The sequence below is a fragment of the Lampris incognitus genome, chromosome 14, assembly GCF_029633865.1.
Source record: "Lampris incognitus isolate fLamInc1 chromosome 14, fLamInc1.hap2, whole genome shotgun sequence".
Classification (NCBI taxonomy): domain Eukaryota; kingdom Metazoa; phylum Chordata; class Actinopteri; order Lampriformes; family Lampridae; genus Lampris; species Lampris incognitus.
In genome coordinates this window covers 2,419,433-2,440,997 of record NC_079224.1, presented here as the reverse complement: position 1 = coordinate 2,440,997, position 21,565 = coordinate 2,419,433, and the positions used below count along the sequence as shown (strand labels likewise).

The 21,565-nt window shown below is 49.4% G+C and overlaps 1 protein-coding gene across 1 annotated transcript in view; it reads right to left on the bottom strand.

The window, feature by feature from the left end:
* LOC130124277 (cadherin-6-like) overlaps positions 1–21,565 on the bottom strand; it is a 173,809-nt gene that overhangs the window by 60,269 nt on the left and 91,975 nt on the right. The window contains exon 7 of the mRNA XM_056293733.1: positions 8,078–8,328. Coding sequence (XP_056149708.1) covers positions 8,078–8,328 — 251 coding nt within the window. The remainder of the gene's footprint in view (positions 1–8,077; positions 8,329–21,565) is intronic.

The window sequence follows — 21,565 nt, the reverse complement described above, 5'->3', positions numbered from 1 at the left end:
GCTTACCTGATGGTGGAGGAGAGTGACTGTGCACCCAAAGAGAAACGGAGAAGGATAATGGAAAGCTTAAAGGGGCAGGCACTGGAAGTAGTGAAGGCTGTGCGCTTATCCGACACCGACGTCACGCCAGAAAAATGCTTGGAAGCTCTGGAAAGTGCATTTGGACTGGCGGGATCAGGAGATGATCTCTACTTTGCGTTCAGACTGCAGCGCCAACAACCTGGAGAGAAACTGTCCGACTTCTTGAGGAGAATGGAGCGTTGTCTGTCCAAAGTTGTACAATGAGGCGGCCTCCTGGCCAGCAACATGGATCGAGCTCGTGTGGAGCAACTGCTTAAAGGAGCAGTAGATGCTGACCTGATGTTGATCCAGCTGCGACTGAGAGAACGGAAGGATAACCCACCCACATTCCTTGAGCTACTGCGGGAGATCCGCACAGAAGAAGAATATGAATCTTCCAGAGCTAAACTCACTCAGTCTACAGTGCGTACAGTCCACGCCCAACCACAAGCTGAAAACAAACTGTCAGAGATCCAAAGCCTAAGAACAGAGATCAAGGAAATGAAATCAATGTTCGCTGCACTGGCCACCAACCCCCACCAAGCCACAGAAAGAAGGGGTGAGAAGCCAGCACAGGTCACAGAGTCTAGGCCTGATCCTGAAGTTGTCACTCTAAGGAAGCAAGTGCAACATCTAACACAAAAAATGAACTCAAAAAAGTTCCATGCCACTGCAACCCAATCAACTGTGATGGCAGTCGACAGCACTCCTACTGTTCCAAACACCCCAACCAGACCAGCAACTGACTCAAAGGAGTACACATGCTACCGTTGTGAAGAGAGTGGACATGTTGCAGCAAGGTGCAGAAACCCTGAGAATCCAAGCAAAGTAATCCAGAAGCTAATTGGAGCTCTCAAAAACGCCCAAGGTAATAACCCAGAGTCTGCCCGTCCTGCTGCTAGAGCTAATGTAAACGTCAACTCCAAGAAGAGTGCCGTAGACAACTTTAAGTCCCCAGACATGCCAGAAGGCTTAATAGGACCCCCGTCCATGGAGCCGTTAAAGGTCAATGGGCACATGTGTGACGCACTGTTAGACAGTAGCTCACGGGTAAGCATAACCTTTGAGTCCTGGTATAAGTGTCACCTGTCAGATGTACCCATCATTCTGCTGGGTACCACCACTGCAGTTCTCTGTTCTGCTGGGTCTCACCACCGCAGTTCTCTGTTCTGCTGGGTCACACCACCGCAGTTCTCTGTTCTGCTGGGTCTCATCACTGCAGTTCTCTGTTCTGCTGGGTCACACCACTGCAGTTCTCTGTTCTGCTGGGTCTCACCACTGCAGTTCTCTGTTCTGCTGGGTCCCACCACCGCAGTTCTCTGTTCTGCTGGGTCCCACCACCGCAGTTCTCTGTTCTGCTGGGTCCTACCACTGCAGTTCTCTGTTCTGCTGGGTCTCACCACTGCAGTTCTCTGTTCTGCTGGGTCCCACCACTGCAGTTCTCTGTTCTGCTGGGTCCCACCACCGCAGTTCTCTGTTCTGCTGGGTCTCATCACCGCAGTTCTCTGTTCTGCTGGGTTTCATCACTGCAGTTCTCTGTTCTGCTGGGTCCCACCACTTCAGTTCTCTGTTCTGCTGGGTCTCACCACTTCAGTTCTCTGTTCTGCTGGGTCTCACCACTGCAGTTCTCTGTTCTGCTTGGTCCCACCAGTGCAGTTCTCTGTTCTGCTGGGTCCCACCACCGCAGTTCTCTGTTCTACTGGGTCCCACCACCGCAGTTCTCTGTTCTGCTGGGTCCCACCACCGCAGTTCTCTGTTCTGCTGGGTCCTACCACTGCAGTTCTCTGTTCGACTGGGTCTCACCACTGCAGTTCTCTGTTCTGCTGGGTCCCACCACTGCAGTTCTGTGTTCTGCTGGGTCCCACCACTGCAGTTCTGTGTTCTGCTGGGTCCCACCACTGCAGTTCTCTGTTCTGCTGGGTCCTACCACTGCAGTTCTCTGTTCTACTGGGTCTCACCACTGCAGTTCTCTGTTCTGCTGGGTCCCACCACTGCAGTTCTCTGTTCTACTGGGTCCCACCACTGCAGTTCTCTGTTCTGCTGGGTCCCACCACTGCAGTTCTCTGTTCTACTGGGTCCCACCACTGCAGTTCTCTGTTCTGCTGGGTCCCACCACTGCAGTTCTCTGTTCTACTGGGTCCCACCACTGCAGTTCTCTGTTCTGCTGGGTCCCACCACTGCAGTTCTGTGTTCTGCTGGGTCCCAACACCACAGTTCTCTGTTCTGCTGGGTCCCACCACAGCAGTTCTCTGTTCTACTGGATCCCACCACTGCAGTTCTCTGTTCTGCTGGGTCCCACCACTGCAGTTCTCTGTTCTACTGGGTCCCACCACTGCAGTTCTCTGTTCTGCTGGGTCCCACCACCGCAGTTCTCTGTTCTGCTGGGTCCCACCAGTGCAGTTCTGTGTTCTGCTGGGTCCCACCACCGCAGTTCTGTATTCTGCTGGGTCTCACCACTGCAGTTCTCTGTTCTACTGGGTCCCACCACCGCAGTTCTCTGTTCTGCTGGGTCCCACCACTGCAGTTCTGTGTTCTGCTGGGTCCCACCACCGCAGTTCGCTGTTCTGCTGGGTCCCACCAGTGCGGTTCTGTGTTCTGCTGGGTCCCACCAGTGCAGTCGGGAGGGTTAAGACTTCTGTGTATGTCCTCAAATGCCAGCCAACCACTTCTTTTCACCTACCAGCTGCAGGTTTCCCCGGGGGAACGTCGTAACATGTGTGGAGGTCTACACTATGCCCCCCAGATCTACCCTCAGTTGTACTGCGGCCCCACCATCATAACGGTGTGTTCACACCAAACGCGAAGCGGATTTTCGCCTCGCTTTATGTGCGTGACTTTGATGGCGGGGTGATTTGTTTTTATTCGCGTTACTATCGTGAGATTGGCCGCGGGATCGCGTAAGCGAACCCGCGAGTTGTATTCCGGAAACGAGGAGAGGAGTCTTGAGATTCGCCTCATTCGTGTCGCCCGGCGCTGTAGTGATATAATGCTATGTATATCCACTGGAACTACACTAGGTGTTATGTACTACCCGGACTGTTATTATGGTTACACCACTACCATGTATGGTTATTACGTCTGCCTACTGAGCCACGATTAAACCTGAGTTCTATAACCCGGTGTGGTCATTGATCCTCGACCAATACTACCCCAAGTATTACTTCATGGTGGCAGCGGTAAAGTACTCTCTATGAAGAATGAAGATAGACTGATAAAATTGTCCGTGGATAATTTCTGTCATCATTCAAGCAAGAGTGCGCAGGAGCTGAGCTAGCCGCAAAGCTAACTAGCTAGCTAGCAACAGGAGACGTCATGGCATCGCATCTACCGACGATGAATTTGTCCGACCCGGACCTGGGTGAGACAATTTCACTGTATAAACAGAAAATGACTCTATTTAGAAGATGAAGAAATAAATGGCGCAGCTAAACAAGCTAGGAAAATATGATGTGGAATCGGAGATGAAGGATTAAAAAGACCGAACGCCAGTGGTCTCACCGATGATGAAAAGAAAAAGCCTGCCAAACTATGGGACTTCTTTGAAAAACAGCTAAAGTTGAACGTACATTTCAGAATCCATAGACTGCAACTGATGCAACACAGACAGAAACCAGATGAGAATATTGATGATTTTGTGACCAGAGCCAGAACACTAGCACAGAAATGTCAGTTTTCAGACGAAGAGCTTAGCGAGCGTATGATTGAGCTTATTATTGCGAGCACTCCCCATGATGCCCTGAGGAATGATCTATACAGCAAACCAAAAGGATATTCCTTAGCAGAGGTTCTGGCCAAGGGATGAAAATATGAAGCCCTGACAGCAGGCAATGAACAGTTAGACAAACTCAGCCTGTCACACAATGAGAGAATCCACGCTGTGGACAGGGACCGCATATGTCGTGAGTGTGGGAGAAGCCACAAACCACGTCGATGTCCTGCATATGATGATGAATGCAATGCGTGTGGTGCAAAAGGTCACTGGGAGCGGTGCTGCAGGAAGGCCAGACGAGAGCACCAGGAACACTCCAGCCAGAGCAGGAGCGGGGGAAGTAAGTCCCACACACCACAAGACAAACAGCACAAGCGCAAAACCTATAAAGACAAAAAGCAACAGAGCAGGACTCGCATACATGCTGTAGAGAGTAACAGTGAAACGGACAGTGAGAACGAAAGTACTTACCAGAAACAGTTCCACTCCATAACTATCAGTGAAAAGTGCATGCATAGCATAGACAGCAAGCCGGCCAGAGAGGAGGCGTACACAGTCCTGAAGGTGACACCACCTGACCTACCTGGTCGTGGATACACACTGCGTCTGAAGATAGACACAGGTGCGTCAGGCGACACACTCCCATTGCATACCTTCATGCAGATGTACGGTGAAAATGCATGCACCCAGAAACGACTGAAAAAAAACCAACAGGAGGCTATCTGCATACAGTGGTCACGCCATTCCCTGCCTAGGCACCATTGACATTCCATGCCAGTACAAAGAATCCAAATGGATCAATGCAAAGTTCTACGTTGTAGACGTACCAGGGCCAGCCATAGTTGGGCTGCCAACATGTGAACTGTTAAACCTAGTGACTGTCAATGTAGATGCAGTGACCGAGAAAGGAAATGCAAACCAGAAAAAGTCAACACAAGACAGACAAAACCCAAAATGACCATATCTAACAGTGCAGACCTAAAGAGAGCACACCCAGACCAGTTTGACAAAATTGGCAACTTCAGTGGAAAGGCCAAGCTCTTCCTGAAAAAGGATGCTGAACCATTCATAGACCCACCATGTAAGTGCAGCATTCACAACAAAGACAAACTGAAAGATGAACTGAATAACCTAGTCGAACAAGATGTGTTAAGAAAAGTAGAACAGCACACAGACTGGTGCTCGAGTCTGGCATACAGCACAAAGAAAGACGGTTCCCTTCGTATATGCTTAGACCCCCAAAAGCTTAATGCCAGCCTTAGGAGATGCCCACACAAGATTCCTACTGTGGAGGAACTGAACCCGAAGTTTGCAAATGCAAAAATATTCAGCAAACTTGAAGCAAAAGCTGGATATTGGTCAATACACCTAGAGGAAGAGTCACAACTGCTAACCACATTCCGAACTCCATTTGGTAGATACTGCTGGAAACGTTTGCCATTTGGTCTCAGTGTCTCTCAAGATCTCTTCCAGGCAAAGATGGACCAAATCCTGGAGGGGCTTGACGGTGTCGTCAGCATAGCCGATGATATCGCAGTCTACGGAGCAAGCGAAGAGGAGCATGACAGGAACCTGACCAACCTGATGGAGAGAGCAGCCAAGACAGGTATTGTGTTCAACAGTGACAAGTGCACAATCAAACAGACAAGCATCTCATTCTTTGGCAACCTGTACACAGACAAAGGTATCAAACCTGACCCAGCCAAAATCAGGGACATCCGGAAAATGCCGACACCCCAGATCAAAGATGAACTGAGCAGATTCTTGAGGATGCTGACCTACCTGTCACCTTCCATCCCAAAGTTCGCAGACAAAGCACACACACTGAGGGTGCTGCTGAAAAGTGACGTGCCTTGGACATGGGACACTGACCACCAAAAGAGCTTTGAGGACCTGAAATCCGTTATCAACGAACATGACTGCCTGAAAGTACTATGATCCAAGCACACCTCTGACACTTGAGGTCGATGCATCACAGAAAGGACTGGGCGTGGCATTAGTGCAGAACAAAAGACCCATAGCTTTTGGCTCAAAGACACTGGACGACTGCCAATCCAGGTACAGCAACATAGAGCGAGAAATGCTGGCCATAGTCTATGGAATGCAGCGATACCATACCTACCTGTATGGGAAGTCATTCATTGTAGTTACAGACCACAAACCCCTCGTTACCATATGCACAAAGCCACTGCATGCCGCCCCGCCACGGCTTCAGCGAATGCTGATAAAAACACAAGGATACAACTACGAGGTCACGTATCGACCAGGAAACCAGATGGTCCTGGCAGACACACTCAGCCGACTACCCAACCCTGAGAACAACAGCAACATCGAGCTGGACGAGCACATTGACGGAATAGAGGCAGAAGTCGAGGATCCAGAGATGCTCACTGTTGCAATGATAAACTTCTCTCCCGAGAAACAGGACGCACTCCGCACGGAAACCACCAGCGACCCCAGACTCAATGCACTGAAAGAGCTGATCCACCAGGGATGGCCAGACAACATCAAAGCTCTACCAAGACAACTACGTGAGTACTGGTCATTCAGAGATGAGCTCGCAGTTGAAGCAGGAGTCATATTCAAAGGCAGAGAGGTGCTCATCCCAGACTCCATGACTGATTCTATACTCGAACAGCTGCATGTAGGACACCAGGGCATCGACAAGACACGGCGACTGCCGAGAGAAAGTGTCTACTGGATCAGAATGAACGATGACATCGAAAGAGTCTGCAGGTCATGTAGCGTATGCGTGGAACATCAGGATGCAAATCCAAAGCAACCTCTCAACCCACACAACACACCGTCAAAACCATGGCAATCCCTAGCTTCTGATCTATTCGAGATCGATGGACATCAGTATTTACTGATTGTGGACAGATATTCCAAGTTCCCTCTAGTGGATGAAATGCCCATGCCTGTGTCCAGCCGGGCAGTTGCACAAAAAATGGAAATGTACATGTCTCTTTTTGGAAGGCCTGACGAGATACTTACAGATAATGGACCCCAGTACACAGGGCACGCGTTCCAGAAATTCATGGCTGACTGGGGAATCAGGCATGTGACAAGCTCACCCCACTATCCAAAAAGCAATGGATTCATTGAGAGGCATGTGCGACACATCAAATCCATTGTGAAGAAAACCATGAGACAAGGAGGTAACATACAAGTGGCCTTACTACAGGTCAGAGCAACACCCATTGACAGTAAACTACCATCACCAGCAGAACTGATCTTCAGAAGGCCGGTCACCACCCTGCTGCCGAGTCGAGGGGACCCAGGCAAGGAGGAAAACCGACTCCACCTGGAGCAGAGAACAGCAAACATGAAGGAACATCATGACCGCAGCAGCGGCAGAGAACTACCTCCACTCGGTCCCGGACAGCACGTATCTGTCCTAAACAAGGAAAAAGGGACTTGGTATCCAGCCACCGTCGTACAAAAGTGCGATGAGCCAAGGAGCTACATTGTGCACACATCAAATGGGAACAAACTCAGACGTGGCAGGAGCCACCTGCGGGAAATTCACCACCCCCATGCACTGAGGAGCGCAAGAACCCGCTTCACAGAACCTCAACGGGACACTCATGCAGCTGGAACTTCTTCCAGCCAAACCTGTGAAACACACAAGACAGTACGCACAAGATATGGAAGAGCTGTTTCCAAGCCAGCTCACTACAAGGACTATGAGTAGAGACAATCACACACAAAAGGAGGGCTCTGAATATGTTTATTGTTTTTTGAGATGGACAATTCTGAGTGTATTGTCTAAAAAAAAAAAGAGAAGGCAACCTCTGTGTAATGACTGTACAATGCTGATCAATGATTGTACCACATTGGAATTGTGTGATATGTTGGTTTATATAACAGAATGTTCTAGAGTATTTTGATACTGTAAAAATAGAAAACTAAACCGGGGGGATGTAGTGATATAATGCTATGTATATCCACTGGAACTACACTAGGTGTTATGTACTACCCGGACTGTTATTATGGTTACACCACTACCATGTATGGTTATTACGTCTGCCTACTGAGCCACGATTAAACCTGAGTTCTATAACCCGGTGTGGTCTACCAATACTACCCCAAGTATTACTTCAGGCGCGAATAAAGGCGAGTTCGCGTCTATTCACATCTTTGCCCTTGACTTTCTATGTAAAGCCAAAGCTTCGCGTTTGATGTGAATACACCATAATGGCGTCACTAGTTCCAGTGCTGAGACAGAATACCCCAGCAGATATTGACACTCCTTGAGACTCGCTTTGCTTGCTTTGATTCAAAGTTTCCTAGAGGCTTCTGTCCTACCTGACAGGGCTGCGAGCTCCATCGGGGTCCACAGCATTGACTGAGCCCACGACTGATCCAACTGCTGCATCCTCCTTCACCTGCATCCGGTAGCTGGGTTGGTCAAACAGTGGCGGCTCATCCACATCCTCCACACTGATCCGAACTGTGGCAACATCCTTGGACCCTGACAACAGGAAGCGGGCATCCACCTCGGTGTTCTGTACCTGGATCTCCACCGTGTAGGAGCGCTTCCTTTCGTAATCCAGCGACTGGGGAGACAGAGAAAACATAACACGATGTATATTACACCTTGTTCCGCAGGACAACAAGATACAAGTCAGTCTGTTACCAAAGTCACCCCTGTTTTCTGAAACTACACGTTGATAAATCTTTGATTCACTCTTGTGTTTTACATTACCATTACTCAGTTGTGTGGTTTGAAATCATTGCAGTTGATCTACAAATTAATTAATAGAAATCAGTTTAATCTCAAAATCTATGAGAGGAAATCTACATCCATATCAGAATCAGAATCGTCTTTATTTGGCCATGTATGACTAACAACACGACAATCTCCGGGACTATATGATTGTGTTCTTCCACTATTTGGTAGACGTCTCCTGGTTGCCCCGAGGGTACGTCTCCAGCGCTGCAGCATTACCTGTGAACTATTTGTTGTGTGCCCAATAAAACATCACGAACCAGCAAGAAGTCATCTGACTTCTTATTTACCTATGTCGACCTGAATCAAAGAACCGGGCGAGTCTTTTGCAAAAGATAAGACTCAACAATTGGTGCCGTGACCCGGATTCTGGCTCGACGGACAATTCGACACACTCCGGGACTACAGCCAACCGTCGCCAACTCTCCATCCAAACTGCAGGAGCTCCGTAACTAAGGTGAGCAGAATACCTTTTCTATAATAATTCTGCCGGACCCCGGTCCGTTTGCAAATTGGATGGAGAGGGGGAGATGGAGGAGAAAAGTCCCTACTAAAAAGTATGAGAAAATATAATTGTATTGTGGCGTAGCATGCAATGAATATGTTTCACATGTAATGTTTAAAACACATAGAGAAACACCACAAGGGAAAGAAAATAAGTGTCCTAGTTTAATGCAACAAAACCATTTGGACAAAATAAGACGTAATTAAAAGAACGAGCCTGGGACCGTCTTTTTCTCCCCTGTAAAAACGGAGAGTTGTCGCAAATTTAGGAAGAATTAAATAAGAGAAAGAATAAGGACACAGGGAAATATTTGTTGTTTTTCACAAACTGTGGGGTGGTTTCCTGGTTTACGAGACTTTTTTGCCTGTGTGGAAGTTTATAAAAACACACCAGGCTCCGAAACCAGTTTGTTTGCTTGTCAAATGGGGAGGGCCTAGCAGAATATAAGGGACAAGAGATAAGGTCAGGGACCTAGAACACTGTATGGCGCCTCCAGAGTAAAAGGGGACACTCGGGGAGTGATACCTGAGCGAGATTTGAAGTGAAGGTACGGCCGCCTTGTGTGGGTAGAAGCCTGCTGTATTGTTCTCGCTCGAGGTGATCAACGAACCGGCAGTTGACATTGGGTGACCCGACGGGGCCCCAACCTCTCCCGTGGCTGAGTTCCCCGCCCTCCCCCGGACCTAGAGTCCACCTGGTTGGCGCATCAGTGTATATGAAAAAGTGTGTTTTAAAAATGTCTGATAAAATTAGAGGCAGTGATGGATGACTGGCAAAAACTACCTCAAGAGACATTAGGCAGGGTCCTGCACAAAGCCCTAATGTTAAGAGCATACAGGACTCTGCCCGGAGAAAAGAAATAAATTGGCAAAAAAAAAAAAAGAACTATTAGTGATTTGGGCACATGAAATGCAGGAAGAAGGCCTGCTAGGGGCGTGGACTGATCCACCACCCAGCGCACAACTACTAGAACAATATGAGGCACAAGCCCGCGTTAAAGCGGCTAAGGCGGGAGAAAAAGTTGGACAGACGGGATGTCTAACAAAGAAATCACAGATACGAAAAGCAGAACGAGAGGTAGACAGACAGGCCACCATGGCCCTCTGGTTTTTCGAAATGTTACAGACTATGCCGAAAACGCCGAAACCAACTCAGCCAGAAACAAAGCAGAAAAGAGCAGGATAAAGCAACCAAATAAAGGAGGAAGAAGCAGAAAAAGGGGGGCCCAAACTAGGGGAACATCTTTACCCGACTATAGAAACCCAACCCACTGTCCCTCCACCATATAGTCATAACCGATTCTTAGAAACACCCTCGGCGTCAAAAACACGACCCCAGGGCACAGTACAAGATATACAGGCCCCTCTCAAGACTGTTAAAAGCGGGGTCATAGATGTAAACATCACCCCAAACGACGCAGAAGAAGCCCCCGTCACCCAGACAGAACTAGAGCACAGACTCACACAGCTTAGCGAACACATGCACGAGATAGAGGAAAAAACAAAAAAAGGAATGATAGAGCTGTGAGGAATGACTGTCCAAGAACAAGAGAGAGGAGGAATGGCGTATGCTAGTAGCTTAGAAAGACATACTGAAGAGTCAGAGGAAGGGAACGAGAACATAATGCAAAAACCAGACAGTAGGAATAGAGGGGACGAAGAGTGGAAAGAGATGGATGAGGGAAAGAAGATAAAGCAAGAAACAGCAACTAAAGCTAAGACTAGGAAAAAGACAGTTGTACAAAAAGTAGACAGTAAGAGTGAGGATAATACAAGTGATTCAGAAGGAAACAGCACAGGAAGTAATTAAATGGCTGGTTAAAGAACTCATGCCCAGATATGGGTTGCCAAGAACCATCAGATCAGATAATGGTACCCACTTCACAAGTGAGGACCTTCAGAAGGTTGAGGAAATGTTTGGGATCAAACACAAATACGGCTCAGTCTATCACCCTGCCTCCCAGGGACTGGTGGAAAGAGCATATAGGACAATCAAGGAACAATTGGGGAAATTATGTAGCGAACTAAGCCTGAAATGGCTAGGCGCCATACCATTGGTACTGTTCAACATGAGATCCCAACCAAATGCAGCACATGGGTTACCCCCTCATGAGGTGCTAACGGGTAGAAAAATGCCATGTCCATTCACCACTTGCCCTACCACAGACGGACACACTCTTATAGGACAAAGAGAAGAGATTGGTGATTATGTAACAATGCTTAACATAGCGGTGAGGTGTTTGTCCTCACAGGTACAGGAAGCACTTCTGCATGATCCAGACGATGTCGTCCCACCACCGGTGGAAATAGGGGAATGGGTGTTGAGGAAACAACACCGAGGAAATTGGAGTGAACCACGTTGGCTCGGCCCATTCCAAGTGGCCCAAGCTACAGATTACTCCCTGAAAGTCTGGTTGCAACCAGGCAGACTAAGCAACTGTTGGCACAAGACTCAGTGCTGCAAGACAGACGCTCCGACCGAGCGGACACTGACTGACATCAGAAAAAACCTGAAGGACCTCGACAGTGACTATGACAACCCCGACGAGACCTAGACATGAGACAGGAAATCCAATTGGGCTACTCAGATGTGACAGACTCCAAGGACTGATCACCCTATGGTGTCTCTCACTGATGATAGCAGGACCACTGTTGTGGTGGGAAATGGCTCAGGCCTCACGAGAACGATCTAACCTAGAGTCAGTTCATATTAAGAGACCTGGAACCCCACTAACTGATATCACTAACGATACCAACCTGACCCAGTTACACCACCACATAACTAAAAGAGCAGTCAACACAGCTCTAAGGGACAAATGTTTATCAATTTACGGGGGAATAGAACTAAATTATACTACAGGGAAAAGCTACACTTTCCAATTCGACCTATGTGATGTAATTAACAGTGGGGGGAATCCCCAGGCATGGAGAGGTTATGACATATACCTCTGTGGAATGACGGGGCAGCACCCGACATTCGGGAGGTGTGTGTGCAATGTTCGGCTCTCAGTGTTGTACTTTTATCCCAAATAACACGGCGCCTGATGGCAAACTTACCAGGGCATTGACAGGTCTAAAGATGCTCTCAGACGAGCTCCAGGAACATTCGGGAGTAAATGACCCATTTGGAAACTGGATGTCAAAATGGTTCGGCAAATGGGGAAATTGGCTGTCCTCTCTGGCCGGACCCATATTGGTCATAATATTAGTGTTGATTATTGGAGTTTGTTTCTGTATACCTATGTCCAAGGCCTTATGCATTCGATGCATGGACAAACACATGAAATCTAGTATAAAATCCCTCCCCCTGCCCTACCAGATGACAGAAGTAGAATTGCTCAGGCCTCTCAACCCAGACGGAGAGAGCCTGTTAAAAGGTGAGATAGGGACTTTTAGTGAGGATAACCACTCTCTCAACAGTTGCCATTCTGGAATGCTCGGTATGGACCATCCCCCACGAGACGAAGGGGGCCTAGAGGGACCGGACCTCAGCGAGTTGGATTCGGATGACCCAGACAGCCCCCTGGACAGCCCTGTCTGAAAGAGGATCCATAAAGCATGCATTCTGTGTTTATGTCTCTATGCTTGTCGAAACGGCCTAGCCTCCCTCAGTTAACTACACTTTGTATTATTTATATACATCTCTGCTGTGTGCAATGAAGAAACGCTTGCTGATTGTATTTAGCACCTATGTACCCACACGCTACACATAGGCCTCGCAGGTCAATGAGGAAGCCACAGCGGTGCCTTGCAAGGATGCCTGGGGGACATCTCACCCTGGGGCGGAACCAATGACCGAATACTGATATAGATACCCACGCACCACACTTAAAATATTATGTGAGGTGATAAATCACCTCAACAGGGGGACTAAAGGAGCTGGGTCTGGGAGTAGGAATGCTGTGTATGCCGGCCTGATCGAGACGGCCTTGGAGTAGAAGCACTATGTGCACCAACCTCATTAGGACGGCCTTGAAGCAGGAATGCTATGCGCATAAATCTGATTAAGACACGTGCTACACCTGCAAGACAACATGAGGGAAACTGGACCGACAGTGACAAAAGGAAACCAAGAAGAAGAAGATCACACCTGTCTCCGAAAAACACCACGCCTTGTTGTTATAGTATTTAAGATTATGTTCTTCCACTATCTGGTAGACGACTCCCGGTTGCACCGAGGGTATGTGTCCAGCGCTGCAGCATTACCTGTGAACTATTCTGTTGTGTGCCAAATAAAACATCACGAACCAGCAAGAAGTCATCTGACTTCTTATTTGCCTATGTCGACCTGAATCAAAGAACCGGGTGAGTCTTTTGCAAAAGATAAGACTCAACACTAAACAAATGCAAATCAACAGCTCCGATGGCGACGGGCGCGGTTGGACATCGGAGCACAGGAGAGCCACGCATATCAATAGCTCCGATAACGACGGGCGCGGCCATAACATCAGTACACAAAAGAGCCAACGCATATCTATGGCTCTGTTAGCGACGGGCGTTGGTAAACATCGGATCACAAAGAGCCACGCATATCTATAGCTCTGACAACGACTCCTAGAGGATAAATACTGAGTCTCATCACCAGCCAGTCAGACTAGCTTGGTCTAGTCAGAAAGGCATGAACTGAGGAAGCCTCTTGGATGAGAGGCAAAATGTCTTCACGAAATATACCAAGTCCAGTTGCACTTGATTCAAGTCCTTTGGATAGCCATGACCTGAATGAATGAGAACATTCACAGACACTCTCACAAAGAGAAAAGGCGGAGACTGATGGAAAGTCTTAGAGGCCCGGCGCTTGACATTGTAAAAGCAGCACGAGCCAGTGATCCTGATGTGAGCCCTGAAGAATGCTTAGAGGCACTTGAGCATGCTTTTGGGACAGCAGAGCCATGAGAAGAGTTATATTTTGCATTTCGTTTACTGCAGCAACAACCAGGTGAGAAGCTGTCTGACTTCCTCAGACGCCTAGAACAGTGATTGAACAGGGTTGTGCAGAGAGATGGTCTCCCCGTTGATTGTGCAGATAAAGCAAGACTGGAACAGTTGTTGTGTGGTTCCATAACCTCTGATCTGATGTTAGTTAACCTTCGTCTGAGAGAGAGGTAGCAAAGCCAGCTGTTAAAGGAGATACGCATAGAGGAGGAATATGAGTCCTCAAGAAAGAAGATTACTCCTGTCACTTAAAGTGGAAATGTAAGGCAGAATGTTGATGTGAAACAGACTGAAATTCAGAACTTGAAGTCTGAGATCAAAGAACTTAAGGCCTTGGTTGCTGTTGTTGTGTCTAAGCCAGCACAAGACACGTCAGCTAGCACTGAGAAAATTCCCCCAAATGTAGTTTACAGTGAGTGCAGTTCAGACAGTGAGATAGCAGTTTTGAGAAAACAAATGAAGCGCTTGCAACAGAAAGTCACAAATAAAGTAGCTGAACCTCAGGCTGCTGTTTCAGCTGTGAATACCTCAAAACCAGTAGCCAGCTCCCCACAACGATCATTCAAAGTATCGGAGGAACATTTCTGTTATCGGTGTGGTGAGAATGGGCGTTTTGCAGGGAAGTGCCAAAGCCCAGAAAACCAGGCTAAAGTTATTAAGAGACTTACTGAGGCTCTGAAGCTGTCCAAGAACAACCAGACGTCAAGTGATGCCACAGCTAATGCAGTTAACTGTTCTGTTAAGAGAAGTACCGTTGACATGCCTGAGAGTGTGCGTATTCCTGATGGGTTAGTTGGGCCGCCTAGCCTGATGCCGTTGAAGGTTAATGGACAACCCTGCACTGCTTTATTAGACAGTGGCTCTCAGGTGACAATCATTTTTTAACCCTGGTACCAGAGGTACTTGTCTGATATCCCCATTCAGCCCATACCTGGTCTTTCCCTGTGGGGTTTAAGTGAGTCTGGAGCTAGCTACCCTTACCGTGGCTATGTGGTAGTTGATGTGGAGTATCCAGCTGAGGTGTTAGGAACCAGTCAGACTGTAACTGTCCTAGCTCTCATATGTCCTAACCCCAGGACTGGAGATAAGACGTCTATCATTGTGGGCACCAATGCGAGCCATGTTAGACGCTTGGTGAATCAATGCAAGGACAATGGCATTGATGTCACCTGAACACTAGGCCTTCATGTTCGTGTCAAGGAAGATCAACCTGCACTCAAGGGTGTTGCAGTCCCGGTCCATGATGATGAAGCTGGACGTGTCAGATGGATGGGTCCAGGCCCTTTGATCTAACCCCCAGATGGTGACACTCATGTTGTGTGCAAAGTGGAACTGAAGAAGCCTGTTGCTCAAGAAATCCTGATGATAGACTCCCCCTCCGCCCTAGACATCCCCTTCGAGGATCCATTCGGATCAAGGAAGCGATTTCGAGAGCCGATTAATCCGAGAGCTGTTGACCTTGATGGGGATATGCAAGTTGTGGACAACACCTATCATCCGCAAGGGGCCCCGCAGCCAGAAAGGTTCAACCGAACTCTGCTCTCCATGCTAGGTACGTTAGGCCGGGAGAAGAAGCGTACATGGAGCCAACATGTGCCTTACTTGGTCCATGCGTACAACAGCACAAAGTGTGATGCCACAGGGTACTCGCCTTACCATCTAATGTTTGGCAGAGAGGCGAGACTTCCTGTTGTATTTGATTGATTGGATAGATGTTTTAAAGAACTCAGGATAGCCACCTCTCACTATAGCCAAACCCGCTAGAGGCGCTACATGTGCTTTGGCATTTGGTGGCAGATGTTTGCTCTACCAATGAGCAGGGAGTCTGCATATGTGTGCTCCATGTTTATTATCTGGTCACCCAGGCGTTGTAATGCTTTGCTAAGAGGCGGTTTACACCTGGCGTTAACATGCATCTTGGGTGATCCGATCACAAGTGGACAGGTCGATTTGGGCCGTCTCTGGTGAAAGATGACAAAACGTGGTGATATCTGTGGTCGTGGCTCCAAAGCGGTGGTCCTACGTCGCACTGTGATGCAGATTCAAAGACGGCCGTTATTCCGGTCTTGCGACCGAAGATAACCTGGGACAAAAGTCTGACAGTGTCAGAAATGTAGGACGACCATCTCACAATGTGACTGCTGCTACGACCTACGTCTACTGACCAACCAATAGAAATGCAGCACGAAATGACGCACTGATCAACGCCACGCAGAATCTTTGCTGGCGCTAAACACAAACAAACACACTGTCAGCATCTGTGACTCAAATGCCATGGACTCAACAAAACGAGCAACAAAACGAGCTGCGGCGACGATTGAAAGGACTCGATTCCTGCTTGGCGTCCTGTTGCTCTACCAGCGGCGTAGATTGATGACGCGCTGATGCGGCACGCACGCTGATAACGTTTTTATGGACTTGCGTCGTAACCTGCGATTCAGTAGTGTTATCGCCGTAAAGTTTACATACATCACACTTGATGTCGTACCCAGGTTTATTAGATCCATATCACACATGTAGCTTGCAGTAAACTTATAGGACTGCTAAAATCCCTCAGTCTGTGGGAGTCAGTAGGTCAGTTGTGACTGGTGCAGCAGATGGCGCATTTTGTTTTCTGAACTTCACCGGACGAGCATTGCCTGTTCCGTGGCTCTTGAGGGTTTGGACTCTCTTTCTGTTGAGTATTGTGTGTGTGTGTGTGTGTGTGTGTGTGTGTGTGTGTGTGTGTGTGTGTGTGACATTCTTGTGTAAGAAGTGGGGTTGTTGTGAAGCATCTAGTGTGTTGATGTAGTGTTGTGTGTCTGTGACGTGTCACTCTCAACCTTCACCGCTGGCAAGCAGAAATGCGAACAGGACAGCCGAGCACGTAAGTCTCTCCCTGCCAGTATATAGCCTCTCCAACAGCAAGCCCTATGTAGCGCCTCCTCGTGGCGACACACGGTAACTGGGTACACCTTGGACCCTGGCTGAACTACAAGGGACTCGGAGGAGGTCTGGCCCCTAGACGTGCAGTACGCAGGCCCACCGATGTGTGGATATTCCCTGGTGCCCACGAACCAGTCCCCAGCTATGGGTTAAATAGTGCCACCTAGTGGACACATTGGGAGAGGAATAGGCTACGGGAGTAAACCCTTACACAACATCTTATCCAAAGAAGTTGAATCAAGTGCAACTGGACTTGGTATATATCCGTGAAGACGTTTCGCCTCTCATCCAAGAGGCTTCCTCAGTTCGTGCCTTTCTGACTAGACCAAGCTAGTCTGACTGGCTGCTGATGAGACTCAGAATTTATCCTCTAGGAGTCGTTGTCAGAGCTATAGGTGTCCATGGCTCTTTGTGCCCCGATGTTTACCAACGCCCGTCGCTAAACATCGGGACACAAATATGGAAAGTAACCAAATCAAATCAAATCAAATCAATTTTATTTGTATAGCCCAATATCACAAATTACAAATTTGCCTCAGTGGGCTCAACAGCAACACAACACCCTGTCCTTAGACCCTCTCGGATAAGGAACAACTCCCTAAAAAAACCTTTAACAGGGAGAAAAAAATAGGAAGAAACCTTGATCGAATCAAAACAACAGTGCAGTACATATTCATTTTTTTGTGATCACATTTTTTATTTTCTTCAGTGCATTACATATTCATGCAAAGGTCACTTGACTTTCTGCACTGACAAGATGCAGTGCATGGGTTTGGCTTGCAGCCGCATCGGGCTGTCTTGCATCCAGTTGTGCAGCCACAGGTCACTAGCTCCTCACAGGCATCTGGAACTGCAGGCAGCGACATGAGTTCAGGAACAAGCACATTGTCCTTCATCTTCCATCCCATATTTCAGGGGGTGGCAACACTGGGTACTGCAAGTGGGCCTGGCGCCAGACCAAAGTCTGGAAGTGCACACGCTGAATGTGAAAGTTCAGAGCATCTCTGGTGGGTGGCAGTCTCTCTATGGTCATGCCCTTGACAAACTTGCCCAAACGGACTTCATTGATGTTGTTTGTGTTCATTGCACCATATAATTTGCAGAAGGACACTTCTGCATCCTGGATGGTGGAGTCACTAAGCTCAGGACCTTCACCAAGCCCCTTGAGTAGATGGCTGTGCTGTCCAAACACATTCCAGCAGGTCATCTTCGTCTTGACGCTTGAAAAAGAATGCCATGTCTTTGGCAGTAGCTTGTGCAGCTGATCCATTCTCATCTGATGTTTGGAACCACTCTTTTTTGTATTCTCTGTTGATTTCGGACAGGTCTTTCCTTCTATAACTCTGGCTGGAATTAGCATCTCCATTACCTTAGGTACCTGAAGGCTTTCCGTTTTTGATGGCTTCAAATCTTTCATCATCATGACCTCTTCTGGACCATGTTGCCACCCTGCCATCTGTGTTGCATGGAATGTGTTCTTGATGTCAATGTTGTCACATGTAAAATGTATAAATCTGCCATGCCTAAAGTTAGGTGGTGTCATTGCTCTTGTTTCTGGATCCATGGTTTGTAGCGTTTCTCTGCCAGAGCAGTGTCAACCTGCATCAAGCTGTGATAGCTGATTGTGTGTCCTGCATTGTGAAACAGTTTGACCAGTTCCTTTGATCATGTTGCCTGGTGCAAGGTACTGGCTAGACCCACATGCTTCGGTGTCCAGTGTGTCCCTCCTGTCACATTGTAAACAAGATCTTGGGCCACGCTCAGAACTCTTGTTTGAATATCAGCTTCTTTCCTGTCCAAGGTGATGTCTTCTCCATCATATGTGTTTTCTTCCAAAAGGCTCTGGCCACCAAACATCAACCGGATGAACATGAAAACACTTTTGGGAACACAGGTTATCATTTTCTCCTCATTGACTTCAAATCCAGTATACTTGGGATGTGCCAGTATGTCTTCTCTTAGTTTTAATGCTTAGTCGTCAGGGCTGGGCTTCAGTTTGCTGGTCTCCCGGAGCCCGTTGCCAGTTCGTGCCGTAACATCCTCGTTGAAGTGGTTACGCTTCCCTCCCTGTGTATTCTCTCCGAGTTTATCTCAACCCGTGGATTTGCTATTCTCTCTGTGGAGTTTTTTTTTCCCCTGCGGAATCATCCTGCCGTGTCCGCAACTTGGATTACCCGTGAGTTTTCCCGTACTTTCTCCGTTTGTTGGTGACGACCCGCAAAGTGAATTGCCGGATTCTTTTCGTTGCCGTGCATGCTGTCCGGTTGGACCTTTGTATGAACTGTTAATAAAGTACGCCAGTTTCTGCGAACTCTATCTCTGTCTGGTGTTGTGCGCTTGGGGTCTTCCACAAACCCTAACAGTACGAACTGGCCATGACGACCCCAGCCGGCACAGAGAGCGTACCGACCAGTCCGGTTCAAGCAGCTCTCATCGAACAGATCCGCCTGACCAACTCCCACACCCAGCAGTTAGAGGCGGCCTCTGTCGCTGTGAGGGATCTCCAGACTAGGGTCCAGCCCCTCCAGCCCTCGGTGGATAACCTAACGGGCCAGCAGGCGGCTTTGGCGAGCCAACAAGCAGAGATGCAGACCATCACGGCGGCTCTCGCCACCCAGCCGCCGTGCCAGCCTGCTCCTGGAGTCGTGGGTAACCTGCCCGCTGGATCCGCTGCCCCAGTCAACCCTGTGGGGCTCAACCCAGTTCCCCGGGAGCCCTGCCTCTCCAGTCCACGACCATTTGATGGCAGCTTCGAGACCTGTGCCACGTTCATCATGCAGTGTGAGCTGGTCTTCACGCACCAACCTAGCCTGTTCACATCTGATGCTGCCCGTGTCGCTTACGTGACCAACCTGCTCACAGGCCGAGCAGCTCAGTTGGCCACTGCTTCCTGGTCCATGAGAGCCAGTTTCTGCTTCACCTACGAGGACTTTGTGGCGGAGCTACGGAATGTATTCCACCATCCAGTCTGTGGCCAGGACCCTGGTGCTCGGCTGAGCAGTATCCAGCAGGCCAGTGGCAGTGTCACAGACTACTCGGTGGAGTTCAGGCTGGCCACAGCTGAGAGCGGCTGGAACGACCAGTCACTTCGGGTCACCTTCCGGAGAGGTCTCAGCGAGGCTGTCAAGGACCAGCTAGCCACCTGGGAGGAGCCCATCTCCCTCGATGACCTGATCAAGCTCGCCATCCGCATCAATGGACGCCTCCGGTAGAGGAGGCGCAAGCGAGCCCTGCGTGGATCCCCGTCCATTCCCCAGTCGTCCAGCACTCCTGACAGGACCCTTACACCTGCTCGCCCCACGTTCCCTGTGGCCGTTTCTCCCTCTGCAGCCTAGACCACGATGGGGGAAGAACCTATGCAGCTAGGGTGCACGCGCCTTAGTCCGGCCGAACGGGACGCACGGTTCAAGGCGGGTGAATGCCTCTACTGCGGCCAGAAGGGACATCTGATCAGCAGTTGCCCCACTCGACCAAAAGACTAGGCTCACTGGGGCCCAGGGAGATCCTAGTGAGCTGCCTTTCCTGTTCCCGCCGTCCTGCCCCAAAGAACCATCTGGTTAGCGTTTAACCTGGCCTGGGCTGACCAGCGGCTCACGGTGGGTGCACTCCTCGACTCGGGAGCTGATGAATGTTTCCTGGATTCAGAGTTTGCTGCCCAGGCCAACATCCCGCTAGAGACGCTGGAGAAGCCTATGGAGGCCTTCACGCTGGACGAGCGCTGCGTGGCCAAAGTCACCCAATGCACCCACCCTGTCTCTCTCACCATAGCGGGGAACCATGTGAAGAGACTTCGGTTCTTCATCATCCAGTACCCATTAGTCCCTGTGATCCTAGGGCACCCCTGGTTCGTGCAGCATGAGCCACACTTCGCCTGGGCCTCCAGTACCATCATGGAGTGGAGCTCCTCCTGTCATGCCCAATGTCTCCAGGCTGCTCCCGGCGTGCCCCTAGTGCCCCTCCTGCTGACCTCTCCTCTGTTCCCCCCGAGTACCATGATCTAGGGGAGGTTTTCAGCAAGATCTGAGCCCAATCTCTTCCTCCTCATCGGCCATAAGACTGTGCTATCGACCTCCTCTCTGAGGCACCCCTTCCCAGCAGTCGCCTGTACAGTCTGATCCATCCCCGAGAAGGCTGTGATGGACGAGTACATCTCCGAGTCCTTGGCAGCGGGGCTCATTCGGCCCTCATCCTCTCAGATGGCAGCTGGATTCTTTTTCGTGAAGAAGGACGGGGGCCTCCGGCCCGGCATTGACTATCGCCAACTCAATGAGATAACCAGCAACAACAGGTATCCCCTTTCCCTCATGAGTTCCACCCTTGAGCTCCTCACCCAACCGGGAGCTGCTGGAAGTGGTGGCTGCTCTGGAGGAGTAGCGCCATTGGCTGGAGGGGGCAAAACAGCCGTTCAACATCTGCACTGATCATAAGAACTTGACGTTCGTCCAAGCAACCAAGCGCCTCAATGGTCGGCAGGCACGGTGAGCCAGCTTCTTCAGTCGGTTTGACTTCACGCTGACATATCGCCCCGGGTCCCGCAACACGAAGGCAGACTCCCTGTCCCGACGACACCCGAGGAGGGAGCCAGCTACAGAGGAGCCGGCTCCCACCCTTCCTGAGGCCAGGGTGGTGGGCGTGGTTACCTGGAGCATCGAGACCGTGGTCAGGCAGGCGTTGCGCTCCCATCCCGCCCCGAGCCACGTGCC